Raw genomic sequence first — 24484 nt, 5'->3', positions numbered from 1 at the left:
ACCAGGGAAAGGAGGTGGCTGATCCTCCTCAATGTCAGCAGCTGCAGGTATGTCCTCGTCAGTGGTTTCCACTGGGGCACCTATTACTCTATATGAATCGCCAAATTTTTCCACAATCTTCATGTGAATCATCAGGTCAATGTCTAATCGTATCCCTCTACCACCTCCTAAGCTATCATAAATCGGTCTGGCTGGATCCCACATCCTCAAATAGGTGGCAATGCGGGTAACAAAACTACCCATCACAATGGCTCCCTTGTCGGCGCGTGCCACTCGAGCCCATTTTTGGCATAGCCAATAACCCACATTTAACGACACTCCATTTTTAATAGCCCATAAAAAATAAAGTTCACTGCGCCCTACAACTCCCTCACTCTCATTTCGTCCAAAAATAGTGTGCACTAAAAACTTATGGATGTATCGTAAAGCGGGGTTTTTTAATTTTTGATGCTTTGGATGATCTAGCACTATAAACACTGCTGTCCGCTATCTCGCCCCACCTATGACGATCCAAAAAATCATTCGGGACTTGGGTGACTGCATTTTCAATAGGAAAACCAAAAATGTGACTAATCTCATCTATGGATAATTCAAAACTTCTTCCTAGGAGTCTAAATGTGATTTTATTCCTAAAACTGTCAGCTGGAAATTTAATTGATGCAGAAAAGGAGCTTAAAAATTCTAACGTGAGGGGCGGATACACAAGGTCTTTCATTTCAATAAAGGCACCCCACCCTACACGTTTCAACGGTTCGATCACAGCATCTTTAAGCCCCACAATCGACAAAGCATGATCATCAATAAATTTATTTGGTAAGATGGGGCGTAGTAGAAGTTTATTGTACCTCTCTAACTAGTCGCTAGAACCCATATCAAATGGAGGCAGTGGTGTAGTGTCCGAAGAAGGCGTGGAAGATCTTATGGTGGAGCCTCGTCTAGCCGCTACTGATGAAGAAGAACGGCTCCGCTTGTACCTAGGAGGCATGATGTGAGAAATATTGAAGAAAATCAGCAAGAAGATGAGGGAAAACGAGAGAAAATTGAGAAAAAATGAGAGAAAATGAGAGAGAGGGTTTGTGACAGCTAGGGCGTGTTGAGTTGAATGAAACAGCGCTAGGGCGTGTCATTTAAATAAGGTAGTGCGCACGGGCGTGCAATGTGACACGGTCCAGGGCGTGCAATCCTCTGGATAGCTAAAGTCAAGCGGGCACGGGTGTGCAATGTGACACGGTCCTGGGCGTGCGCCTCTCTGGATGTCTGGCGCATGCGGGCACGGGCGTGCTGCGCGGCACGGCCTGGGGCGTGCACCTTTCTGGAAGTCCTGCAGGGTACTTGTCTTACCTGGCACGGGCGTGCGGCTCAGGCGTGCATGAAGGCACGGGCGTGCCACGCTGCACGGTCTAGGGCTTGTTACCCTCTTCTTTCTCAAATTTTAATTTTCTTTTGAGCACGGTTTAGCTAAGTTACATACCAAGATCATCTTAACTTTTTGGCAACTGTAAAAAGCAAATAAAGTTATAGCAAACTCATAAAACAAAATAATCATAATGAAAATGGGTTGTCTCCCATAAGCACTTCTATTTAATGTCGTTAAGTTCGACGTCCCAAACCCAATTAGAGTTACTCAAGATTGATAGCGGTTTTAACAGGATCAAAATTTCCACATTGGTAAACCTTTAATCTGTGAGCATTAACTTTAAAACTGCGGTCACTGTCCATAATTTCTACTGCTCCATGTGGGAAAATTTCTTTAATAGTGAAGGGACTGGACCACCTTAAGCGCAGTTTTCCTGGAAAAAGACGGAGTCTAGAGTTCTAGAGTAATACCTGCTGACCTACCCTTAGATTCCGTAAAATAATACGCTTATCATGCCATTGTTTGGTGCGTTCTTTATAGACTTTGGCATTTTCATAAGCGTGGAGCCTTATTTCATCCATCATATTCAATTGAAGCAACCTCTTTTGACCAGCTTCCTTAGTATCAAAGTTAAGAAGTTTGATTGCCCAATATGCTTTATGCTCCATCTCGACAGGAAGGTGACAAGCCTTACCGTATACCATTCGATATGGTGACATGCCAATTGGCGTTTTGAAAGCGGTTCTATAGGCCCAAAGAGCATCATCGAGCTTCTTGGACCAGTCCTTTCTTGATTGGCAAACAGTTGTCTCCAATATCTTTTTGATCTCCCGGTTCGTGGCTTCTACTTGTCCGCTTGTTTGAGGGTGATATGGAGTACCTACACGATGTGTAACGCCATACCTGGAAAGTAATGAGTCAAGGTACTTGTTACAGAAATGCTTACCTCCATCGGTGATTATTGCTCTTGGAGTACCATGCCGTGTGAAAATGTATTTCTTGATGAAGCTCATTACACTTTTGGCATCGTTACTGGGAAGTGCGATAGCTTCTGCCCATTTTGACACGTAATCCACCGCCACTAGGATGTATTGATTGGAATATGATGATGGAAAAGGTCCCATGAAGTCTAGACCCCAAACGTCGAAGATTTCGACCTCAAGAATGCCATGCAAGGGCAACTCATGTCGCTTTGAAATGTTACCTAACCTTTGACATCGATCACAAAGACGAACATAGTTAAAAGCATCTTTAAACAGATTAGGCCAATACAAATGCTTTCCAAAATACGTGCGGCTGTCTTGTTTGCTCCAAAATGCCCCCCACATTCCATCGAATGGCAGAATTTAAGGACACTTTCCATTTCACTTTCCGGTATACACCGCCTGAATAGTTGATCACTACAATATTTGAACAAAAATGGCTCCTCCCAATAGTAGTATTTGATATCATGGAAAAATCTTTTCTTTTGTTGATAAGAAAAGTTGGGAGGAGTAATTTTGCACACAAGATAGTTGACTATATCAGCATACCAGGGGGTTTGAGCTTTTACCATTAGCAAAAGTTGCTCATGGGGGAAGTTCTCGTTGATTTGTAGTTCGGTTGTATCCTCTTTCTCTAATTCTAATCTGGAAAGGTGGTCAGCCACAAGATTCTCGGTTCCTTTCTTGTCGCGAATTTCCAAATCAAATTCCTGTAATAAGAGAACCCAACGAATCAGTCTTGGTTTTGCATCTTTCTTTTCTAGCAAATATTTGATGGCTGAATGATCTGTATAGACTATTGTTTTTGCTCTAATTAAATAGGCCCTGAATTTGTCAAAAGCAAAAACAATAGCTAACAATTCTTTTTCGGTAGTTGCATAATTCAATTGTGCGTCATTCAAGATGCGACTAGCATAATAGATCACATGCAACTTCTTGTCCTTTCGTTGCCCAAGAACAGCTCCAACAGCATGATCGCTAGCATCACACATAAGTTCAAATGGAAGAGTCCAGTCTGGTGTAGTGATGATAGGTGCTAAAATTAACTCCTTTTTTAACCTGTTAAAAGCATCTAAACACTCTTTGTCAAAATTGAAAGGAACATCTTTAACTAACAAATTACAAAGAGGTTTTGTGATTTTTGAGAAGTCCTGATAAATCTTCTGTAGAACCCTGCATGACCAAGAAAACTTCTTATGCTCCTTACTGAGTTAGGAGGAGGTAGTTTTTCAATTACCTCGATTTTGGCCTTGTCTACTTCAATTCCTTGTTGAGAGATTTTATGCCCCAAGACAATACCTTCACTAACCATGAAGTAACATTTTTCCCAATTCAACACAAGGTTAGTATCTTCACATCGTTGCATTACTAAAGATAGATTATAAAGACATGCATTGAAAGAAGAACCAAAAAAATCATCCATAAATATCTCAATGGATTTCTCAACCATATCAGAAAATATGGACATCATGCATCTTTGGAAGGTTGCAGGAGCATTGCATAATCCAAAAGGCATTCTCCTATAGGCAAAAGTGCCATAAGGACAAGTGAAAGTAGTCTTTTCTTGATCTTCCGGAGCAATGGGTATTTGAAAGTACCCGGAATAACCATCCAAGAAACAGTAGAAAGGATAACCTGCAAGTCTTTCAAGCATTTGATCAATAAAGGGTAGGGGAAAATGGTCTTTACGTGTTGCTTTGTTTAATTTTCGGTAATCAATGCACACACGCCAACCTGTGACTGTTCTAGTGGGAATCAATTCATTGTTTTCATTAAAGATGACAGTCATACCTCCCTTCTTTAGCACAACTTGAATAGGACTTACCCAACTACTATCGGAGATTGGATAGATAATACCGGCATCCAGAAGTTTTATGATTTCAGCTTTCACTACCTCCTTCATGTTTGGATTCAAACGTCTTTGATGTTCGATTGAAGGTTTGTAGTCGTCTTCCATTAGGATTTTATGCATGCATATACTTGGGCTTATTCCTTGTAAATCAGAAATTGACCACCCTATTGCCTTCTTGTGCTTCCGAAGAACCTGCAACAACCCTTCCTCTTGATCAAGCGTTAAGTGACAGGAGATAATAACAGGAAAAGAGTTGTGCTCACCTAGAAATGCATGCTTCAAATGAGGAGGAAGCTGCTTCAGTTCTTGGTTAGGTGGTGTATCTTCTTTTTCTTTTTTTGCATTGTTATTGTCTATGCTATATAGAGTTTTATTTACACATGTATCTATTACATCTATTCTAAAGTAGTCATCGCAGTCCATAGGTAATTTACAAGATTTTAACACATCGAAAATGACCTCTTCTTGACCAACTCGTAATGTCAGTTTCCCATCATGTACGTCAATTAGAGCTCTTGCAGTTGCAAGAAAAGGTCTTCCAAGGATCAATGATCCTTCTTTTCCTTCATCAATATCAAGGATGACAAAATCAACTGGAAAAATGAATTTCCCTACCTTAACTAGCACGTCCTCTACAATTCCTTTAGGATATTTGATCGATTGATCGGCTAATTGTAGAGACATCCTTGTTGGCTTGAGTTCCCCCATACCTAGCATTATAAAAATAGAATAAGACATCAAATTTATACTAGCTCCTAAGTCAGCTAAAGCCTTTTCAAAGTTCAAATTGCCAATGTTACAAGGGATAGAAAAACTCCCTGGATCTTTGAGTTTTGGTGGTAATTTGTTTTGAATTATTGCACTGCATTCCTCAGTCAGTCTTACCATGCCTTGATCGTCAATCTTTCTTTTCTTGCTCAAGATTTCTTTTAAGAATTTTGCATAACTAGGCATTTGAGCAAGAGCTTCAGCAAAGGGGATGTTTATTTGAAGCTTCTTAAAGACGTCCAGGAATTTCATGAAGCTATGATCATCTTGCGTCTTTTTTAATCTTTGTGGGAAGGGAATGGGTGGAACATAAGGTTTTACCTCTTCTTTCTCCACTAGATCGATGATAGGGGCCTTTTTCTCCTCTTCCTTCTCTTTTTTAGGTTTGTCCTTCAACTCTCTTCCACTCCTCAAGGTGATGGCTTGTACCTGCTCCTTAGGATTTTTTTTCTGTGTTGCTAGGTAACGTACCTTGAGGTCTAGCTGCCATCATGTTTGCAAACTGTCCCATTTGGATTTCCAAATTTCTTATCGCAGCTTGTTGGATTTTATTGTGTTCTCTTGTTTCGTTCATGAAGTCCATGTGTGATTTGGAAAGGGCAGTAAGGAGATCATCATGAGACTTCTTTTCAAGAGCCAAGAAACCTGGTGGTGCATTTAAAGTGTTATTAGAATTACCGTATGAAAGGTTCGGATGATTTCTCAACCTGTTATCGTAAGGATTCGAATATGGATAATTCCTCCTCTGTTGGTTCATCACATAGTTCACTTGTTCCAACGTTTGTGGATTCGTAGAATCTAACATGCATTCTCCAACTCCATGCGGTTCGTTACATCTGTCACAAGTTTGCATGATAGAATTTACAGACTTAGTGGTTAGCAGATCAAGCTTTCTTACCATATTGTCAACCTTTGCGTTTAGTGCAGTGATGGCATCGATCTCATAAATTCCAGCAGTCTTTCTTCTCTCAGAGCTGCTTTGATAGTGGCTATTGCTGGCCATTTCTTCTATCAAATCATATGCCTCGTCGATCTCTTTTCTTTCGAAGGATCCTCCTGCAGCTGCATCCAAAGTAATTTTTATGTTAGGTGACAATGAATTATAGAAAGTTTGGACCTGCAACCATTTGGGCAGGCTATGGTGAGGACATTTTCTCAATAAATCCTTCAATCTTTCCCAAGCCTCATACAAGCTTTCTTGATCATGATGAGCAAAGGTCATAATCTCATTTTTTAATTTAGTTGTTTTAGAAGATGGAAAGAATTTAGCCAAAAATTTCTGGGCTAATTCTTCCCAAGTTGTAAAACTTCCAGCAGGACAAGATTGTAGCCATGATCGTGCTTTGTCTCTTAGAGTGAAAGGAAAGAGTCTTAATTTAATGCCATCTTCAGAAACACCATTTTGTTTGAAAGTGTCACAAATTTCCAGGAAATTAGTAATATGAGCATTAGGATCTTCACTAGGAAGTCCTCCATATTGAATAGAAGTGGAAAGCATTTGTATTATTGCTGGTTTAATTTCAAAATTATTTGCCTCCACTCTTGGTCTAGTGATGCTGGAGGTGGCTCCATTGAGAGAAGGTGTGGTATAATCTCGCAATGTGCGGACGTTTGGCTATTGTGCGGCTTGAGGATTTGCAGCAAGCGGTATATTCGGAAGCTGAGGATTGATCCCGTCCATATTTGATTGTGGTTCGGGTATGCTTTCTTGTGCTCTCCTTGCTGCATTGTTCCTTCTGCAGGTTTTTTCTATTTCTGGATCAAAGATCAGAGGTTCTGTCCTTCTAGATCTTCTTTGCATAAAACCTGAGATGGTCTACAGAATTAAATGACTAAAATGAATAAGTGAATGTTTAAATTAATAAAAAGATAATTCGTATTGATATTGGATTTGCCAATCCCCGGCAACGGCGCCAAAAACTTGACAGCTTATTTCGCAAGTGTACGAATCGCTACAAGTAATATATGATGAGTAAGATACCGTTCCCACGAGGACTGTAAACCAAGTACCAAAATTTTGTTATCTTGTTATTATTTAAACGATAATTAAGAGATTTGTTGTCTAAATGTAAAATAAACAAGAGTCAAGTAAACAAAAATTGATTAAAAGAAATCAAGAAAGTAAAGCTACTAGGGGTTTTGATTTCACTTAACTCTATCCAATTTATTTCATTAGTTCATTGATCAATTTAACTATTCAAGTAGGGGAAACAACCCAAAAATCACTAACAAGCTCTCCCGATGTATTGTTAACTATTTTAACCCGGTCTAATTACCTATCTTCCAATAGCGCAATCAAACATGAATTAAATCATTAAGTTTTATGGTTTGTTTTGTGATTCATAACCTAAGGTTATTAACTTATGAAAACCCCCCATGAGTCAAACCGTATAGCTTCCGCATCAAGTTATTATTCTCATGTGTTTTATTAACCTTTTCATATCAAAGATCCTTCTTCCGATAGTGATAATTGAAATAAATCAATCTAGGAGAAAATTCTGCCTAGAAGCATTAAGTTCATTAATAAATCATAACTTGAATAAGGAAAAATAAATCTAATTGCATAAATTGGAAAAGAAATTAAGCTACATCAAACCCCCTAGTATAAGAGTTTAGTTACACATAGTACTTAAATAAAACTCAACAATACTTGATAAATATTCCATAATCAATAAAGATAATGAAAGAAATAAACAAGATTAAGAGTTAAGAATAAGAACTAGAGAGGTATTGCTTGGAAGACTTCCTTGAACCTTGCACAACTCTTGCACACTTAACTTTAAAAGAAAATGAAGCTAACTATAAAACTATAAGAAAAGAATTAATGTAGAGTGTGGAAAAGATGGAATTGCTAGATGCCTTTGGAGTGGCTCCTTTTCTTCCTTATATAGACTTCTTGGGGAAACAAGCCTTGTGATTTAATGAGTAAAGTTCAACTTTGTGAGGTGGAAAAGTTTGTAAATCAAGCCATGAATTGCTCTCAATTATGGTTTCTCAATTGCACATGGTTGAACTTTGACTGGCATGTGAAGAATGTAACGTCCCATTTTTCTATTGAATCGAGTCATTGCTTAGAGTCGAGTCGGGCTGCTCTAAAACCCGGTTCGAGCCATTAGAGTCTAGAGTGGGCTAGAATGAAATAAGGAGAAGAAGTGGACTTACTTGAGGGAAACAAAAAGATCAAAGTATAAGGATTAGGACTTGCTTGCACTAAAATATAAAGTTGAGGTATTAAGTTGTACCATTTTGACACTTGAGGTACCATTTGGTAATTTTCACATAAAAATCCATGATATTTTGGAGATGTACCCGTGAGTTCCATTCATTTTCATTTCTTCATCCTTATCTTCATCTTCTTCCTCTACTTTCCTCTTCGACTTTCCTTTCTCCATCACTTTTAATGGTAGTGAAGATTTTAATGGGATTCAAGCATTAATTCAACTTCTATTCTATCCAAGTAAGTAAACCTTCTTGAATTTCATACTTGAATCATTTGGTGATATTTTTAGATGATTCATAAGAATTCTTATGTATAGGAGAAGTGAGCTCAAAGGTAAAAGGAAGCTAAAAAGAAGAGTTCAAGCTTTTTGGAGTGAAGGTGTGCTATCTCTTTTCGTTTAATTAATTTCCTTGCATGAGAATTTGTGTGGTGTGTTGATAATGAGAAATTATGTTGTTTCATGTTGAGTAAGATGACTGAAAATGGTGAAAAAGCATGAGATGAAATGAATAAATGAAGTAGATATTGAGTTCATGCTAAAACAAGTTTTGCTGGAAAAGTTACCAGTAACTTCACCTTGACTTTTACCCCCTTTAATGATGGAATTAGGAAGTGTCATACAAGAGTTATTTGTTCCTCTATGTGTTAGCTTTACATGGGTTTTTGAATCACCCAAATCGGAGTGATATATTGAGAGATATGGTCAAAAGAGTACAGACTGTGCAGGCTAGAAAACGCGCGCGCGCGAATTGCATGAAGAGCTCGCGATCGCGACTTTCATTTGCGCGCTCGCGACTTTCACCTGAAACTCTCTGACTCTCATTTGGTGCTTTACGCGCTCGTGATTTTGCACTGTGCGCTCGCGACTTAGCCCTTGGCCTGTAAGCGCTCGCGACCTTCCTCGCGCGCTCGCGAATTTGGCCTGGGAACTCACTGTCTCTCATTTTGCACTCTACGCGCTCGGGACTTTCAAGTGCGCGCTCGCAACTTGTGCCCGATAACACACAGACTCTCATTTTTTGCATCTCGCGCTCGCGACTTTGAAAGACGCGCTCGCGACATGTGTTTTCATGCACTTTTGGACTTCTTTTTCAATGCAATTGTATTCCTTTACTCAACTTATATGCCTCCAATCAATTTAAAACAAAAAGACAACATTAGAACATGCATCAAAACAACATGCAAGCATGCAAATGATGTGAAATGAGGTAAACACAACTTGTAATTGTATTCTATGCAATTGTGAAATGATGTGAAATGGTGTGTGAAGTTATGAATTCTATGCAATTGTATTCCTTTTCTCAACTTGTATGTCTTCAATCATTTTAAAGCAAAAAGACAACATGAACACATGTATAAACACAAAATGCAAGCATGCAAATGGTGTGAAACTAACATGACACAAGTTGCCCGCTTGGTGAGGCTATCAGCATACAGGTAAGCAGTAAATTTTATGAAATGATGAAGCAGTTAATTTTATGACACAAGCAAGTGAAAATAACATGACACAAGCATGCAAATTATGACACAGTTACTATGCATTTGTTTTATCTATTGACATACCAACATTATGCTCCATTGAGGTTAGGTAGAAACCATGTAGATAAGGCTATGTCGCGACATAGAATAGCAGATCTGCGCCCCATACAGTTTGGTACTCCGGCTATAGGCCGTTGAGTGGATGATTATATAGGCCATAGCAGCCAAGCATACAGTTTCATCCAGTTTCATACAGTTTTTCTTATCACTTCGGTTTCACTATAACCTTATGGAGCCATACAGATATCTTGACATAACATTGCATGAAGCATACAGTATACTAAACAGCAAGAAAGATCATCAAGGTAAAATGAAAGTATCATGATATGTGTGCTTACATTCCATATGTGAGTACATGTTTATTTCTACATATGTATGTGCTTATATGTTTCTTTATTCATTGTGATATTCACTGAGCTTAATCAAAGTTGCAGAATTCATATAGCATAAAGAACATCAGGTAAGATCATGAAAGTATAATGCTATATATGCTTATAAGTTTATTTATTGAATCTTTAAGGAGCCATACAGTCATGAGATGTTATTAATCATAACTTATATGATGTGACTAAAAGTGCATAAGTCATACAGCATAATGAATAGCAAGTAAGACAATGAACATATATTGTTATGTATTCTTACATGTTTATTGATCTCATCCATACAACACAATGAACAGCAGGTAAGATCATACTAGTATCATAATGTGTGATTACAGGTTCATGTAAAGGAGTTATGAGATAATTAGAACTACATTATTGATGTTTATGAATTAGAAGTTTATTCGTTGCTATAAAGAGACATTTATGTTGAAATTTACTGATTCTATGATGATCAATGCTTTATGAAATTTGTATTTTAAGTTAGTTGTCATCGCACTTTATTAAGTATGTGAATTATGAGTACCACTGAGTTTTATACTCAGCGCGTCGATTTTTATCACGCGTAGGTTGAAGATCATGGTTGCTACTTGAAGACTTGAGGAGTACTTTCAAAGCAGAAGTGACTAATTTGGTCATAGTAGATTGAGAGTTGTATAATTAAGAATTTTGGCATGTATTAAGATTTATGGCATGTATAATTATTACATTTGTTAGAGCCTATGTGCTTGTAAATATAAGTGAAGCATGTAATTATTTTGGTATAAGTAGTTGGAGATAAGAATAATACTTATGAAAATATAATGGAAGCATGTAATTATTGTGGTGTAAGTATTTGGAGGAAATGATTGAATATGAAATATGTTACTATAGTTGGTATGATTAGGTCATGAAGACTTGATATAGATCATGAATGCACTTAATTGCTGGATATTAAATGCTATTGAGGATTTATACAGTTATGACTATATATATAAAGTGTTGTTGTGTTATGATGATTAGTTGGAGATATTGGAAGTTTGGAGTTTAATTGGGAGTGTTTTATATTCATAGTTAGCATACAGGATAATATCAGCATGACAGGATATAAGTTCAACCAGATTGTAGCATCTCGGCTTGGTTCATTCGGGTGAACGGGTGGACCGAGAAGGGATGTTACAAAGAAAGTATCCAAAGCATCTTGTGAAAATGGTAGAAGTTAGTTGGCAACTTTTGACTCAAAATATAGAATTCTTGCTTGCACGGGCGTGTTGCCTGGCACGGCCTGGGGCGTGCCAGTCTTTGGAGGATTAGAGGCTCTGGCACGGGCCGTGTTCCGTAGCATGGTCTGGCAAGCTAGCGCGCACGGGCGTGCTGTCTGGCCGTGCAGTCTCCTGGAAGTCTGGTTGATAGCGCGCACGGGCGTGCGGGGTAGCACGGGCTGGGGCGTGCATCTCTCTAGAAGTCAGAGGCATATGAGGCACGGGCGTGTTCCGCAGCACGGCCTGGGCAGGCTAGCGCACACGGGCGTGTTCCTCGGCACGGCTTGGGGCGTGCATCTCTCTGTTTCTTGGTTTGTCTCGCCTTGTGCCAGACACGGCCGTGCTTCTCGACACGGGCTGGGGCATGCCAATTGTACCTTGCTTTATTTTTGTTCTTTTCTTTGCAAAAAATCCTACAATTTTCTTTCCAATCAAGTGAGTTGTGATTAAAAGAAGCTTTTGAATAAAAACATATCAATATTACATAAAAACCAATTTAAATAAATTAAAAGTAATAAAAATTTCAATCAAAATTACAATAAAAACACTATAAAAATCAACACTATCAATTTTCACTTAACTTTCCTAAATAAAGGACCAAAAAATGAATTTTTCTTCACAAATCAGAGCATACACTTTATATTTTACGACTATCTTTATTCTCTCCATTCCAATAAAGCATTTAAAGCATCATTAAAGATTGAAACATAATTTAAGGCATACATTGATATTAGAGAAGGAATAAATGAGATATTAGGGGTAAATTAGGGAAAAAAGGCAAAAAAATTGGTTAATCTACTTTGTTAATCTTGGTGAAACATTAGTTATTCCTATATAAAAAGAATAGAGGGAGTACATATATGATATGATAGATACAATGTACTTATATTATATATTGGGTTTGTCCAGCAAAATTAATTGTTTGATAGTTATTAGCTGTTTTCGTAGCATTTAGCTATTAGCTGTTGAATAGCTTCTCATAAAGCACTAAAAATAAAAAGTTACACGAGTTAATTTTTTTATAGAATGCTACCTTACTCTCTAAAAGCTAATTCAAATACGATGTTATTGAACACTATAAAAAATAACGTTTAATATTTTGACAAAAACTACTTAAAAAGTTGTTGTTGAATACAATTATTATATTCTTTTTATTACTCAAGAGACTTAACAGATCATAATTATTATGAGTTATATAATAGAGATAATCCTTCATTTGCTCATGAAATCAGTGAAAGAAACTCTTATAGCAAAAATGATTTAAACCTAATGCTTTTTATTCTCTATGTTAGTAAGAAGATGAATAAGACTACACCTGATTGGGTTGTATTATATTCTTTGTCAATAAATTACGATTTTTTCTTAAATTACACTTGTTGACGCTCCAAAAAACTTAAACTAATTAAGTTCTAGAAGTTAAAGGATTAAACAACTAAAAAAGCAGTTTTCATAATACATAAATTTAATATTACATTGTGGAAAATACACACTAAAGAAGTTTCGTCCTCTTCTCTTTTCTTTTCTTACATAAAAGATTCTTAGTAGAGTTTGAATTCTTACATTTTATATTAATATATATGATAGATATTTAGTATTGTATTGTGGAAAATAAAGACCGAAGAAATTTCGTAATCTTCTCTTTTCTTTTCTTACGTAAAAGATTCTTAGTAGAGTTTGAATTCTTACATTTTATATAATATATATGATAGATAGTACTCCATCCAGTCTTATCCTATATGTTCATTCCTTAATTTTAAAGCTTATAAATAGCACATCTTTCTAAAGCTTAAACCATAATGATTGAAGCACTTCAAATTTCATATGTCAAAGATGTGGAAACGCCATTTAAGAATTGCTTTCTCTTACTTATTCCTCCTCCTTCAGTTAAAGTTTCTGTTGGTGGAAACAGTAAATGAGACAATTCCAGTCAATGTAGGTTTGGTTATTAATGACTTTGAAGATTGGATAGGAAAGGTGGGTTTGAGCTGTATTGACGTGGCTCTCAAAGACTTCTATGGTACTCATGTTTACTATAAAACCAGGCTGGTTCTCAACATCAGGGACTCCAAGAGAGATGTTGTTGCTGCAGCTTCTGCAGGTTTTCTCTCTTGCTTCTATTCATGTGTCTCATATTAATTTTATTATCTAGTTAATCTACTTCGGCAACGACTTTTTAAATAGTTTTACATTATTTTTTTATAGTGTTTAGTAATATAGCGTTTGAATTAACTTTTAGAGTTGAATGTAGCGTTTTATAAAAAGTTAACTATGTTTAGCTTTTAGTTTTTTATGGAAAGCTACTCAAACAGCTAAAAATACTATTAAAATAACTAATAGCTACGTACTAAAACAGCTAATTTTGCCAAACATACCCTTAATTTTCAAACATTAATTGCTTCTTAACTTGTACTAACCACATTATTACATCCTTCCATGATTAATAAAAAAATTTAGGTACCATTTTGTTTAGTTGCATGTTCTATTAATATTATACATGCCAAGTGCCAAATATATCCGACATGATTAGTTTAGTTGCTTGCAATGAGTGTTCTCATTACTTGAGGTTTAATACGATCGGAAAGCATTATAAGAATAATATTATATTCTTCAATGCATTAGATCGATGTGTGAGTATATATGTCCTTGAGATTATTTGGTAAATGATTTAGTCTCGATCACTAGTCTAAATGTAAAAAATGAAAAAGTCAAACCTTTTTCAAAAAGTATGATTATTATCTTTTTTTTTTTTTTTTTGACATTATTATTATCTAAACTTTTGAAAATAGAAAATTTTACACCCACGTCAAAATTTAATATTATAATTTTACATGTACACGGCTACCATTAATCAAATCTTATAACAAACTTATCCATATGTGCCAGAATATAAGGTTGTTGTATGGAGAGTAAAGAAGCAATTAATTCTCTTAATCATAATAAAGTCAATACTAAATTACTTTTTATGTCAAAATCAATGATAAATTGCAAAGATAGTTATTGTATGTGGTAAAATATTAGAAAAAAAATATCATTTATTATTCCTTAAACTACTCAAACCGACTAATATTTTGACACGGAGGGAGTAATCGTTATTTCCATTTACATTAGTCATTCTAATAACTTTAAAAAATAGATGACTAATATTTAATATAAGGATATCTATAGGTTGTGGCTCAATTAGCAACGCAGACTGAATATGTAGGAAGAGCTCTCAGGCTTGATCCCACTAAACGCACTTGTAGGGAGGAGTGAAAACTATTGACTGTGATTAAGCTTCGAACCGAATTAAAAAGTCCCTCGTAATAGGGTCCGAATATATTAGGAAAACATTAAGTACAAATTATGGTGTAACTTTATTAACTAGGCCTATTATTATAAATGGAATGGAGGGAGTATTTGTAAACAGTAATATGATAGTGTTTTAAGCATTATATACAATATTATGACGACTTGCCCATTTCAGAAACCGAAAAAGAAAAGAAAGAAATTCACCTTATTTTTCTGTCATCTGCTCTTGAAAAAACAGCTTTGGACCAAATAACAAATATTCAAGTAGAAGCCATCATAGGGCCAACGACTTCCACGCAAGCCAATTTTATAACCCAACTTGGAGAAAAAGCTAAAGTGCCCATAATATCATTTTCTGCATCAAACCCTTCTCTTACTACCATTCGAAGTCCATACTTCTTTCAAGCGACACCAAACGACTCTGCTCAAGTAAATGCCATAAGTGCAATAATTAAAGCTTTTGGATGGCGAGAAGCGGTGCTTGTCTATGTTGACGATGAATATGGAGTTGGAATCATACCTTATTTAACTGATGCCTTGCAAGCAGTTGATACTCAAGTCCCTTACCGGAGTGCTATTTCTCCATTGGCCACAGACAGTCAAATTATTGAAAAGCTTTACAAGTTAAAGGAAATGAGAAGTCGAGTTTTTGTTGTGCACATGTTGCCTGATCTTGGTTCTAGGCTTTTTATAAATGCAAAAAAGATTGGAATGATGGGTAAAGGCTATGTTTGGATAATTACATATAGAATGACCGATTTCTTGGATTCAATGGATTCTTTTGTTATTGAATCAATGCAAGGAGTATTGGGTATTAAACCTCACGTTCCAATGGAAAAGTTAAAGAATTTTCAAGTACAATGGCAAAGGAAATTCCATCAGGATAATCCTGAGAAAGATGATGCTAAATTGAACATGTACGGATTATGGGCTTATGATGCTACAATAGCATTAGCCATGACAGTTGAGAATGTTTCAACTAGAACTAAGAACTTTGACTTCGAAAAGTCAAGTTTTTCTAGCAACTCAAGAACAGATCTTGAAACTATTGGTGTTTCTCAAATTGGTCTGAATCTTCGTCAAGCATTATCAGACATAAGTTTCAGAGGACTCACAGGAGATTTCCAATTTGTAGATGGGCAGTTAAAGTCATCAGCTTTCCAGATAGTTAATGTAAATGGGGATAGAGCAACAAGGGTAGGATTTTGGGTACCTGAAAAAGGACTTCTAAAAAGAAAGAAGTGACCATCAACAAATTCTTCTAATACTAGTCCTCTAGCTACTATTATATGGCCAGAGGAAACAGCTTTAGTTCCCAAAGGTTGGGAGACCCCAACAGATGGTAAGAAATTACGGATAGGAGTGCCAGTAAAGGAGGGTTTCATGCAATTTGTGAATGTGACAATAGATCCTATTACCAATACCTCAAGTGTAAAAGGTTTCAGTATAGATCTTTTTGATGCTGTAGTGAAAGAATTACCATATTCTTTGCTTTATGAGTACATTCCATTTGCCAATCCTAATGGCAAGAGCGCTGGAAGTTACAACGATTTGGTCTATCAAGTCCACTTAGGGGTAAAATTTCTTACTCACTTTCATTTTTCTCTCAAATTATATGAGTCATTTATGGTTCAATAAGCATTGTCACTTACCATTTCTGTGTGTTCTTTTTCCATTTTTACTGTTGCCAACAGAAGTTTGATGCTGTGGTGGGATATATATCTATTGTTGCCAACAGATCCCAATATGTGGATTTTACTTTGCCATATACAGGAGCTGGCACCGTATCGATGATTGTCCCAACCACAGATGAAGAAAGTGAGAAACCATGGGTTTTCTTGAAACCTCTTACATGGGATCTTTGGGTTACAAGCTTGTGTTTCTTTATTTTTATTGCATTTGTAGTATGGGTTCTTGAACACAGGATAAACGAAGAGTTTCAAGGTTCTCCTTCTCAGCAAGTGGGCACTAGCTTCTGGTTTTCCTTCTCGCAATGGTTTTTGCACACAGTAATTAATTTCCTTTTCACCTCTTATGTATACATATTAATAATTGCATTTTCGATTCAATCTAATAATTTTCAAAATGTATAAAACTGTAATTGCAGGAGAAAGAGTGGAGAGCAACTTGGCTAGAATAGTAGTAATCATATGGTGTTTTGTCGCACTCGTACTAACACAAAGCTACGCTGCAAGTTTATCAAGCTTTCTAACCATGGAACAGCTACGACCGTCCGTTACCACCATAGATGAACTGATTGCAAATGGAGAAAATGTAGGCTACCAGAATGGTTCTTTTGTTGAGGGAGTCCTGAGAATCCTTGGTTTCAAGGAATCCAAGCTCGTGCCTTACAAATCTGCTGAAGAATGTAATGATCTTCTTTCAAAAGGAAGTAAAAATCGAGGCATTGCTGCTGCTTTTGATGAATCACCATCGACAAAGCTAATTATGGCACAGAATTGCTCTATATATACCTTGGTTGAAACTACTTCTACGTTGGAATCACAACTTAGAACAGATGGACGTGGCTTTGTGGGTTTGCCCTCTCTTTCTCCTCCTCCTTTTTCTTTCTTTGTAAATTTTATTTTTTTTATTTTTTATTTTTTTTATTTTTATTTTTTTTGCTAATTGCTCTGACGAGAATCTGAACTCAGAACATCGCAAATATTATATGCAGAATTTCTTACATGGATATTCTTTTTATTTTAAATCTTGTTATTCTTAGGTCTTCCCTAGAGGTTCTCCTTTAACGGCTGATGTGTCTAGAGCAATTTTAAAGGTGATTGTAGGAGAAAAAGGCAAAGAAATAGAAGAAAAATGGTTTGGGAAACAATTGACTTGTCCATATAGTAGCAATTCAGTTCCTTCAAGTAGGCTTGGTCTCAATAGTTTCTGGGGTCTATTCTTGATTGCTGGAGTAGCTTCTTTACTGTCTCTAATTATATACATGGCTATGTTTATTCACAAAAACAGAGGAATCTTGATTACCTCTGATTCTAATGCTTCACTGTGGAGTAGAATTCTTGAATTGTTAAGAATCTTCAAGCAGAAAGATTTCAGATCCCATACTTGTAGAAAAAGTGATGAAAATGAACCGAGTTCATCTACCTACGCAATGGATACAGATTTCCTGGAAGAGCAAAGGACGTCTTCTCCAGAATCTCAGGAGGCAGCTTTAAATATTGAGTTTTGTTATCCGAGTCAAGAACAATCCATGGAAATAGAACTTGAAAATAATTGATCTTGAATAGGAAATTGTTTTACTTTAATGTTAAGAAAAAACAATAATTATGTAATGTATGATCTAGTATATCATATATTCGTTCCCTGCCTCTCACTGTGGCTTTAGTTCTACCGTGATTGGCTAATTTCAAATGGACCTTTTGTCGGTTCGACAAGATTGGGCTTTCTTGTATCTAATACCTAATGCATGGTAACAAATTTAAAGATTGGGGTAAAGCCCAACCCAAGTGAAAAAAATTATTTCCATCTATTTCATGGATGGGCATAGGGTTGAACGTTCTGTTAATCAAATTGAACGAAACAGAATTAGCATGGTTTAAGGTTATCCGAATATTTTTTACCTAAAAGCTGATGGCTTGGTTCAATTGAGATTCGGCTATTCCAAATTAAATTAGTTATTAAAAATAAATTTGATTATTAGTTATATAAAGGAAACGAATCAAAATGATTATTAGTATTAATAAGTTAGATCCATATTTCTCCGAATATCTAGATATCCATCGTAAGCTTTTTCTCAATTGAATCTGGCTCTTATCTTTAAAGCTAGCCACATGCATTTGCTGTATAAAATAATATACAGAATTGTGGAATTTTTTGAGATTTCACTTAATCTATTTACTAGATTTTTCCGTGGTTTGATTATTTCTTATTTTGAAAATCTATTTCTTATTTTGAAAATCTATGTCCAACAACACATGTGATGTGATAGTTGTGTACGCATGTGATAGCACCAGATTTGTATTTTTTTTATGAAGGTCCACAGTTACTTCTTATTTAGCCCATAAATTGATTGATTAATTGGATTTATTTTTATAAATTAATCAATTACGCTTTATGATAATGAGGAGATAAGATCAAAACTAGATAGTGGAGTCTGCTTGAGGAAAATGAGGAGACATGGGTTCTCAAAACAAAACTCAACCTCAATCAGGAAATGAAATTCTAAAATTCCAATTTCAATTTCTCAAATCTGTCTTTTACTTTTTTTAGCACTGTGACTATTTTTTCCCATCAATCCAAGCATCGTTCACATTTTCAATTAAGCAATTTCAATTCTAAGTAAAGTATTAAATTTTCTAATTGTCAAGCACAGCACTTTCAATTAACAAATTTACGAGTTGGTTGGCATCAATCGATTGGTTAGAGCACTTTTAAGCATACTTTTTTAGTTTAATACGTTTTCTAAGGGTTTGTTTGGCAAAATTAGCTATTTTGATAACTGTTAATTGTTTTCCTAACGCTTAGTCATCAACTGTTTTAGTAGTTTTTCATAAAATGCTAAAATCTAAATATTATATAAGCTAAAAGCTAAATAATATATGGGTTAACTTTATAAAACGTTAAATTAATCTCTAAAAGCTAGTTCAAACATCGTATTACTGAATATTATAAAAAATAACTTTTAAGATTTTAAAAACATTAAAAACTACTTAAAAAACTATTGGCAAAAACAGCCGGTGTTTGGGCAGCTGGCAAGTTTCAACCCATCTTCAATTTGTTAGCAGCTACCATTGTTTTGTAAATTTTTTTTTGTAACCAATAGTATATTAATGATGAAGACAATGTCTTATTTATTTATTATAAAATTATGCACAGTGGTTGAAAAGTAATAAAAATTTGCCATCTCTATTATAAAAGTTAGGGGTTTGATCCGTAAAAAAATACTAATAAAATGGATCAGCTATAAATTTTGAAATAATGTTAATCTCATTGGCTAAAGAGTGTGAGAATACTTATGTTAAAATAAATAAAAAATTAATACAAAATTTAAGATAAATTATTTTAATATTTAGCAGTTGATTTACTTTTACGCAAGGATGTACTGAAAATAATCAAGAAACTTTTTTTTTTTAATAACTTACATATTTAACAATTGATTTGCTTCTAGGCAAAGACGTATTGAAAATAATCAAGAAAATTGTGTTTTTTATTTTATTTTGTTATTATTTATAATAAGTAGTGTTACCCACTTTACATAAATTCCTTAAAAAAATAAAGCCATGTCCTGTTAAAGTTTATGGGAAAAAAAAATTTCTAAAAACTGAATTTCATCAACTTAAATAATCTAAAGGTGGATGAAAAACTCTCCATCCTCTTTATCGTTTAAGGTGATTATACTAAAGATATTTTAGAAATAAAAATAAATGAATTTTTAAATTTTAAATTTATTTCAGATATGAAATATTCATTAATTATATCTATAATTCATTTATAAATGAATCTCATATTTTGAATTCATTTACATCAAAATGCAACATAAAAAATAAACAATTTGATCGTGTTTCAAGAAAAATGAAAAAAAAGCCAATAATGATGACTGTGTATGCTCAGTCGACTTCTGGAAGCAATGCTTACCTATTTTTCTTTTCTTTTTCTTCGTTTTTTTTTTTTTTTTTAAAATGGACCTAATTTGCCTATTTGTCTCTGAGTTCTATGTATCACATTAATGTTTGTTGACACCAATCCACTCATATAAAGGCTTGGCATAGAGCAAGCGCTTCACTATATATGTATGAAAAGGAGAATGCTTTAATTAGCTACCCATACTGAAAACAAACCATTCTGTATTTTTTTTCTCTCCAAATTTATATAACCTCAACCAAAAAAACCATGAAGGTGACGACAGAAAGAACAAAAATTGTTAATCCATTTTGCGATAGCAATAACTTACCTGTTGATCCAAAATCACATTTTGTTCCTCGGTGTATTTGATAAAGTCAGTTACAACACGCATGTAGCTATCATTTATGCCTATAATCCACCAACTCCAACAAATGCTACCATTGAGCTTGGCCTGCAAAAAGTCTTATCAGAATACAGAGAATGGGCAGGAAGATTAGGAGAAGATGAAAATGGCGATCCTGTCATTTTTCTAAATGACAAAGGGGTGAATTTTGTTGAGGCATCGACTGATATTAAGCTTGAACAAGTCATGCCTTTGCAGCCATCTCCATTTTTACTTAGTCTTCACCCTAAGGCAAATGATGTGGAGGCATTATTGCAAGTTCAACTCACTAGATTCGCTTGTGGCTCACTGGTGATTGGCTTCACAGGCCATCATTTAGTAGCTGATGGGCACTCCGCTAGCAATTTTTTGGTTGCTTGGGGGAAAGCTACTAGAGGACTTGACATAAACCCTCTTCCTCTTCATGATCGAACCATTTTTAACCCTAGAAATCCGCCATATTTCGAGTTTGAACACAAAGGAGTAGAATTTAAATGCAAAAATCTTGTCCATGATTGTTCTAATTATGATGGTATGTCGGTAGAAGAAGTTGAAGTCCATAAAGTCCATTTTACAATGGAATTTCTCTCTGAGCTCAAAACTAGGGCTTCTAATTCGTTACTGAATGGAGCTAATGGTAATAACAAGCCGTATACCACTTTTGAAAGCTTGCTTGCTCATTTATGGAGGACTATGACGAAGGCTCGTCAATTGAATGGATCTGAAAATACCCGTATAAAAATTTCAGTCAATGGTCGTGCGCGAATGAACCCGAAAGTGCCAAATGAATACTTCGGCAACTTGGTGCTCTGGACATATCCAAGTTCTAAGGTTGAAGACCTAGTGCAGGAGCCATTGGGTTATGCAGCCAAGCTCGTTCGCGACGCCGTTGAAAGTGTGAACGACAAATACTTTAAATCATTCATTGACTTCGCAACGGTTAAGGCAAAGGAGGAAGAATTGGTGCCCACTGCGGATGCTAATGTGTCTACTGTTGTGGTGGTGCCCACTCAAGTGGGACCCACACACAAATGAAAAGGAAAAAAAACGTGGTATTTGAAAAGTCAAAAGTTGGCAGCCATGCCATTTGACAAAACGGCACGGCTCTCTCAATTCGTCTCTCATATCCTGCCTATAAATAGTGGCAGAGGCAGTACGCACAATACACACAGCAGAAAGAGAAAAAATGTAGAAAGAGAGAGTTTATCTAGTTTTAGGAAGGGTTTTCTAAAACTAGAAGAGAGAAAAATAGTGAGGAAATTATTATGGAGTGTTTTTTGGGAAACACTTTTTGTGCCATTATTTTTGAATTACTCTCTTTGTGTACCTACTATTTTTAATAGTGGAAGAATGACTCAGAGTTTGTCCCGTGGACGTAGCCCTAAACAGTTGAGGGTGAACTATGTAATTTCTGTGTGTCACAAGTTTACTATTCCGCAGCGTTAATTTTCTCTTAATTGGTTGAAAGGGCCCAATAAGTGGTATCAGAGCTGATGCCCAACAACTAGTATCAGAGCTGATTCCTAACAAGTGGTATCAGAGCCGAAGGTTTCGGCAGGTCCAGCCGGTCAGATAGCGGTACCGGATCCGTGGATATATTTTGAAAATAAATATACCACGATGAAGAGAAAATTACGACCAGTCCATTGGTGTTGTCCGCTCGGAAAGACGTTACAGAATCGACTTAGTGATGAATAGTAACATAGTAACTCGCGGTTGATGGTGAATAGTTACTATTAGCGTTACTGTTGCTGAGCCCGTCACTGTTAAGCCCAGCACTATTACGTATAGTACTATTCAAGAATACAGGTACTATTCACGTATACTACTGTTCACGTATACGGTTTATGTTGGTGATGATATTCTGCACAAGTCAAAATGGACAAGCAAAATGATCAGTCTACATGGCGGGAATTACCATATATAGAGAAATGAGAGATCTCCTTATGGTAATCAGAATGCATTTACCCGTGTTTAGTTGAACTAAACCGGAAGACAAGACTGATGAGGAATGTGTTTTTCGAGCATGCATCCAAATCTTGGTTGTAGATTTGATGATAAAGGTTTCTGTAGCACCTTCAGAAATGGTCAGTGGAAGCTCACAAAAGGTTCATTAGTGAAAGCTCACAAAAGGTTCATTTGTGGTAGCTAAAGACCGAAAAAAGATCTGCAGGTGGTGCCTTGTGTCGAAAGTCTTCCCGACAAGAGGAGGTCGGGCGGCGTGTCCCGCAGAGTTGTAGCGGCGGTACAAGATGGTTGGCAGATCTAATAGATTATCACTGGAAAGAAATATTGGACTGCAGTGAAATGAATTTTCAGGATATCCAATGACATTTGCAAGGTGAGCCGTGTCGTGGCAGTCAAGATTACTGAAGCGTGCAAAGAGTTGTTGTGTAACAACAGAACCAAGACCAGAAAAAGATCTGCAGGTGGTGCCTTGTGTCGAAAGTCTTCCCGACAAAAGTAAGTCGGGCGGCGTGTCCCGCAAAGTTGTAGCGGCGGTACAAGATGGTGGCAGATCTAATAGATTATAGCTGTAGGGGAGATGATGGCTAACGTCTCCACTTGAGTGTGCAGGGGGAGATTTGTTGTGGTGGTGCCCACTCAAGTGGGACCCACACACAAATGAAAAGAAAAAAAAACGTGGTATTTGAAAAGTCAAAAGTTGGCAGCCATGCCATTTGACAAAACGGCACGGCTCTCTCAATTCGTCTCTCATATCCTGCCTATAAATAGAGGCAGAGGCAGTACGCACAATACACACAGCAGAAAGAGAAAAAATGTAGAAAGAGAGAGTTTATCTAGTTTTAGGAATGGTTTCCTAAAACTAGGGGAGAGAAAAATAGTGAGGAAATTATTATGGAGTGTTTTTTGGGAAACACTTTTTGTGCCATTATTTTTGAATTACTCTCTTTGTGTACCTACTATTTTTAATAGTGGAAGAATGACTCGGAGTTTGTCCCGTGGACGTAGCCCTAAACAGTTGAGGGTGAACTATGTAATTTCTATGTGTCACAAGTTTACTATTCCGCAGCGTTAATTTTCTCTTAATTGGTTGAAAGGGCCCAATAAGTGGTATCAGAACTGATGCCCAACAACTAGTATCAGAGCTGATTCCTAACATCTACGTGTATTCCTAATTTGAAGGTTGATAGCTGGCTAAGGTTTCCATTTTATGAACTTGATTTTGGAGGAGGAAGTCCTTGTATATTTATGCCATCTTATATTCCAATTGAAGGCTTCATGTTTCTTCTACCTTCGTGCAACGGAGATGGAAGCGCAGATGCCTGCATAACACTTTTCCGTAAAAACATGGATATTTTCAAACAAATTGTCTCTAAATTGTTAGAGAGTTGAAGGAGAGAAAGAAGCTGCAAACAGTAGAATTTCTTTAAGTTCTGATAAAAAAGATATTTAAGTGTTTGATAAAATGCTTGAAAGAATTAATAAACACTAGGTTTGTATCAAATAGATGCTCAAATATACCCCAGATATTATATTTACTTTCTCTTGAAATTTTTTTCCCTTTCTTTACCCAAAAAAAAAAAAAAGAAACAGCTTGTGTAAAGATAGTTTTTTTTCTTTTTTTCTTTCTTTATTTTTTTTTTCCTTTTTATGTTTTTACTTGCATTCTCTTCTTCTCACTTTCTCAGTCCTCTCTCTCATTTTCATTGTTTACTATTTTTTTTTCTTTAAGAAATATTTTAAACAGTTATCACATATTAGATTAAGTTTTAATTCTATATCAATCACAAACATATATATTTATAAATATGGAAATATTTTTATTTAAAAATATAATTGATTTTTCAAATAGAGATAAAATCTTTTATTATATGTTAATTAGTTTTCCTTTTTTTGAAAACAAATAATAAATTTTATTAATAA

At 35.8% G+C, this 24484-nt stretch overlaps 1 protein-coding gene, 1 non-coding gene and 2 pseudogenes across 2 annotated transcripts; 3 read left to right on the top strand and 1 right to left on the bottom strand.

Moving 5' to 3' along the window:
• Positions 1–853: 853 nt before the first annotated feature.
• On the bottom strand, positions 854–5146 carry LOC149498876 (uncharacterized). Its single transcript, XM_089718821.1, has 2 exons — positions 4642–5146; positions 854–888 (listed from the first exon to the last, which is right to left on the bottom strand). The coding sequence occupies exons 1-2, from the start codon at positions 5144–5146 to the stop codon at positions 854–856; spliced, it is 540 nt and encodes a 179-aa protein (XP_089574947.1).
• Positions 5147–6093: 947 nt separating this feature from the next.
• Positions 6094–6200, top strand: LOC149498875 (small nucleolar RNA R71). Its single transcript, XR_016319191.1, has one exon. It is a non-coding gene; the product is annotated as a small nucleolar RNA R71 (small nucleolar RNA).
• A 6970-nt stretch (positions 6201–13170) lies between these two features.
• Positions 13171–17869, top strand: LOC149498874 (glutamate receptor 2.7-like; annotated as a pseudogene).
• Positions 17870–20481: 2612 nt separating this feature from the next.
• LOC149498873 (agmatine coumaroyltransferase-2-like) lies at positions 20482–23953 on the top strand (annotated as a pseudogene).
• The last annotated feature ends 531 nt before the right edge of the window (positions 23954–24484 follow it).

The sequence above is a fragment of the Jatropha curcas genome, chromosome 1, assembly GCF_041381405.1.
Source record: "Jatropha curcas cultivar XTBG-Jc1 chromosome 1, XTBG_Jcur_1.0, whole genome shotgun sequence".
Taxonomy (NCBI): domain Eukaryota; kingdom Viridiplantae; phylum Streptophyta; class Magnoliopsida; order Malpighiales; family Euphorbiaceae; genus Jatropha; species Jatropha curcas.
This window is presented reverse-complemented; position numbering and strand designations above follow the sequence as displayed.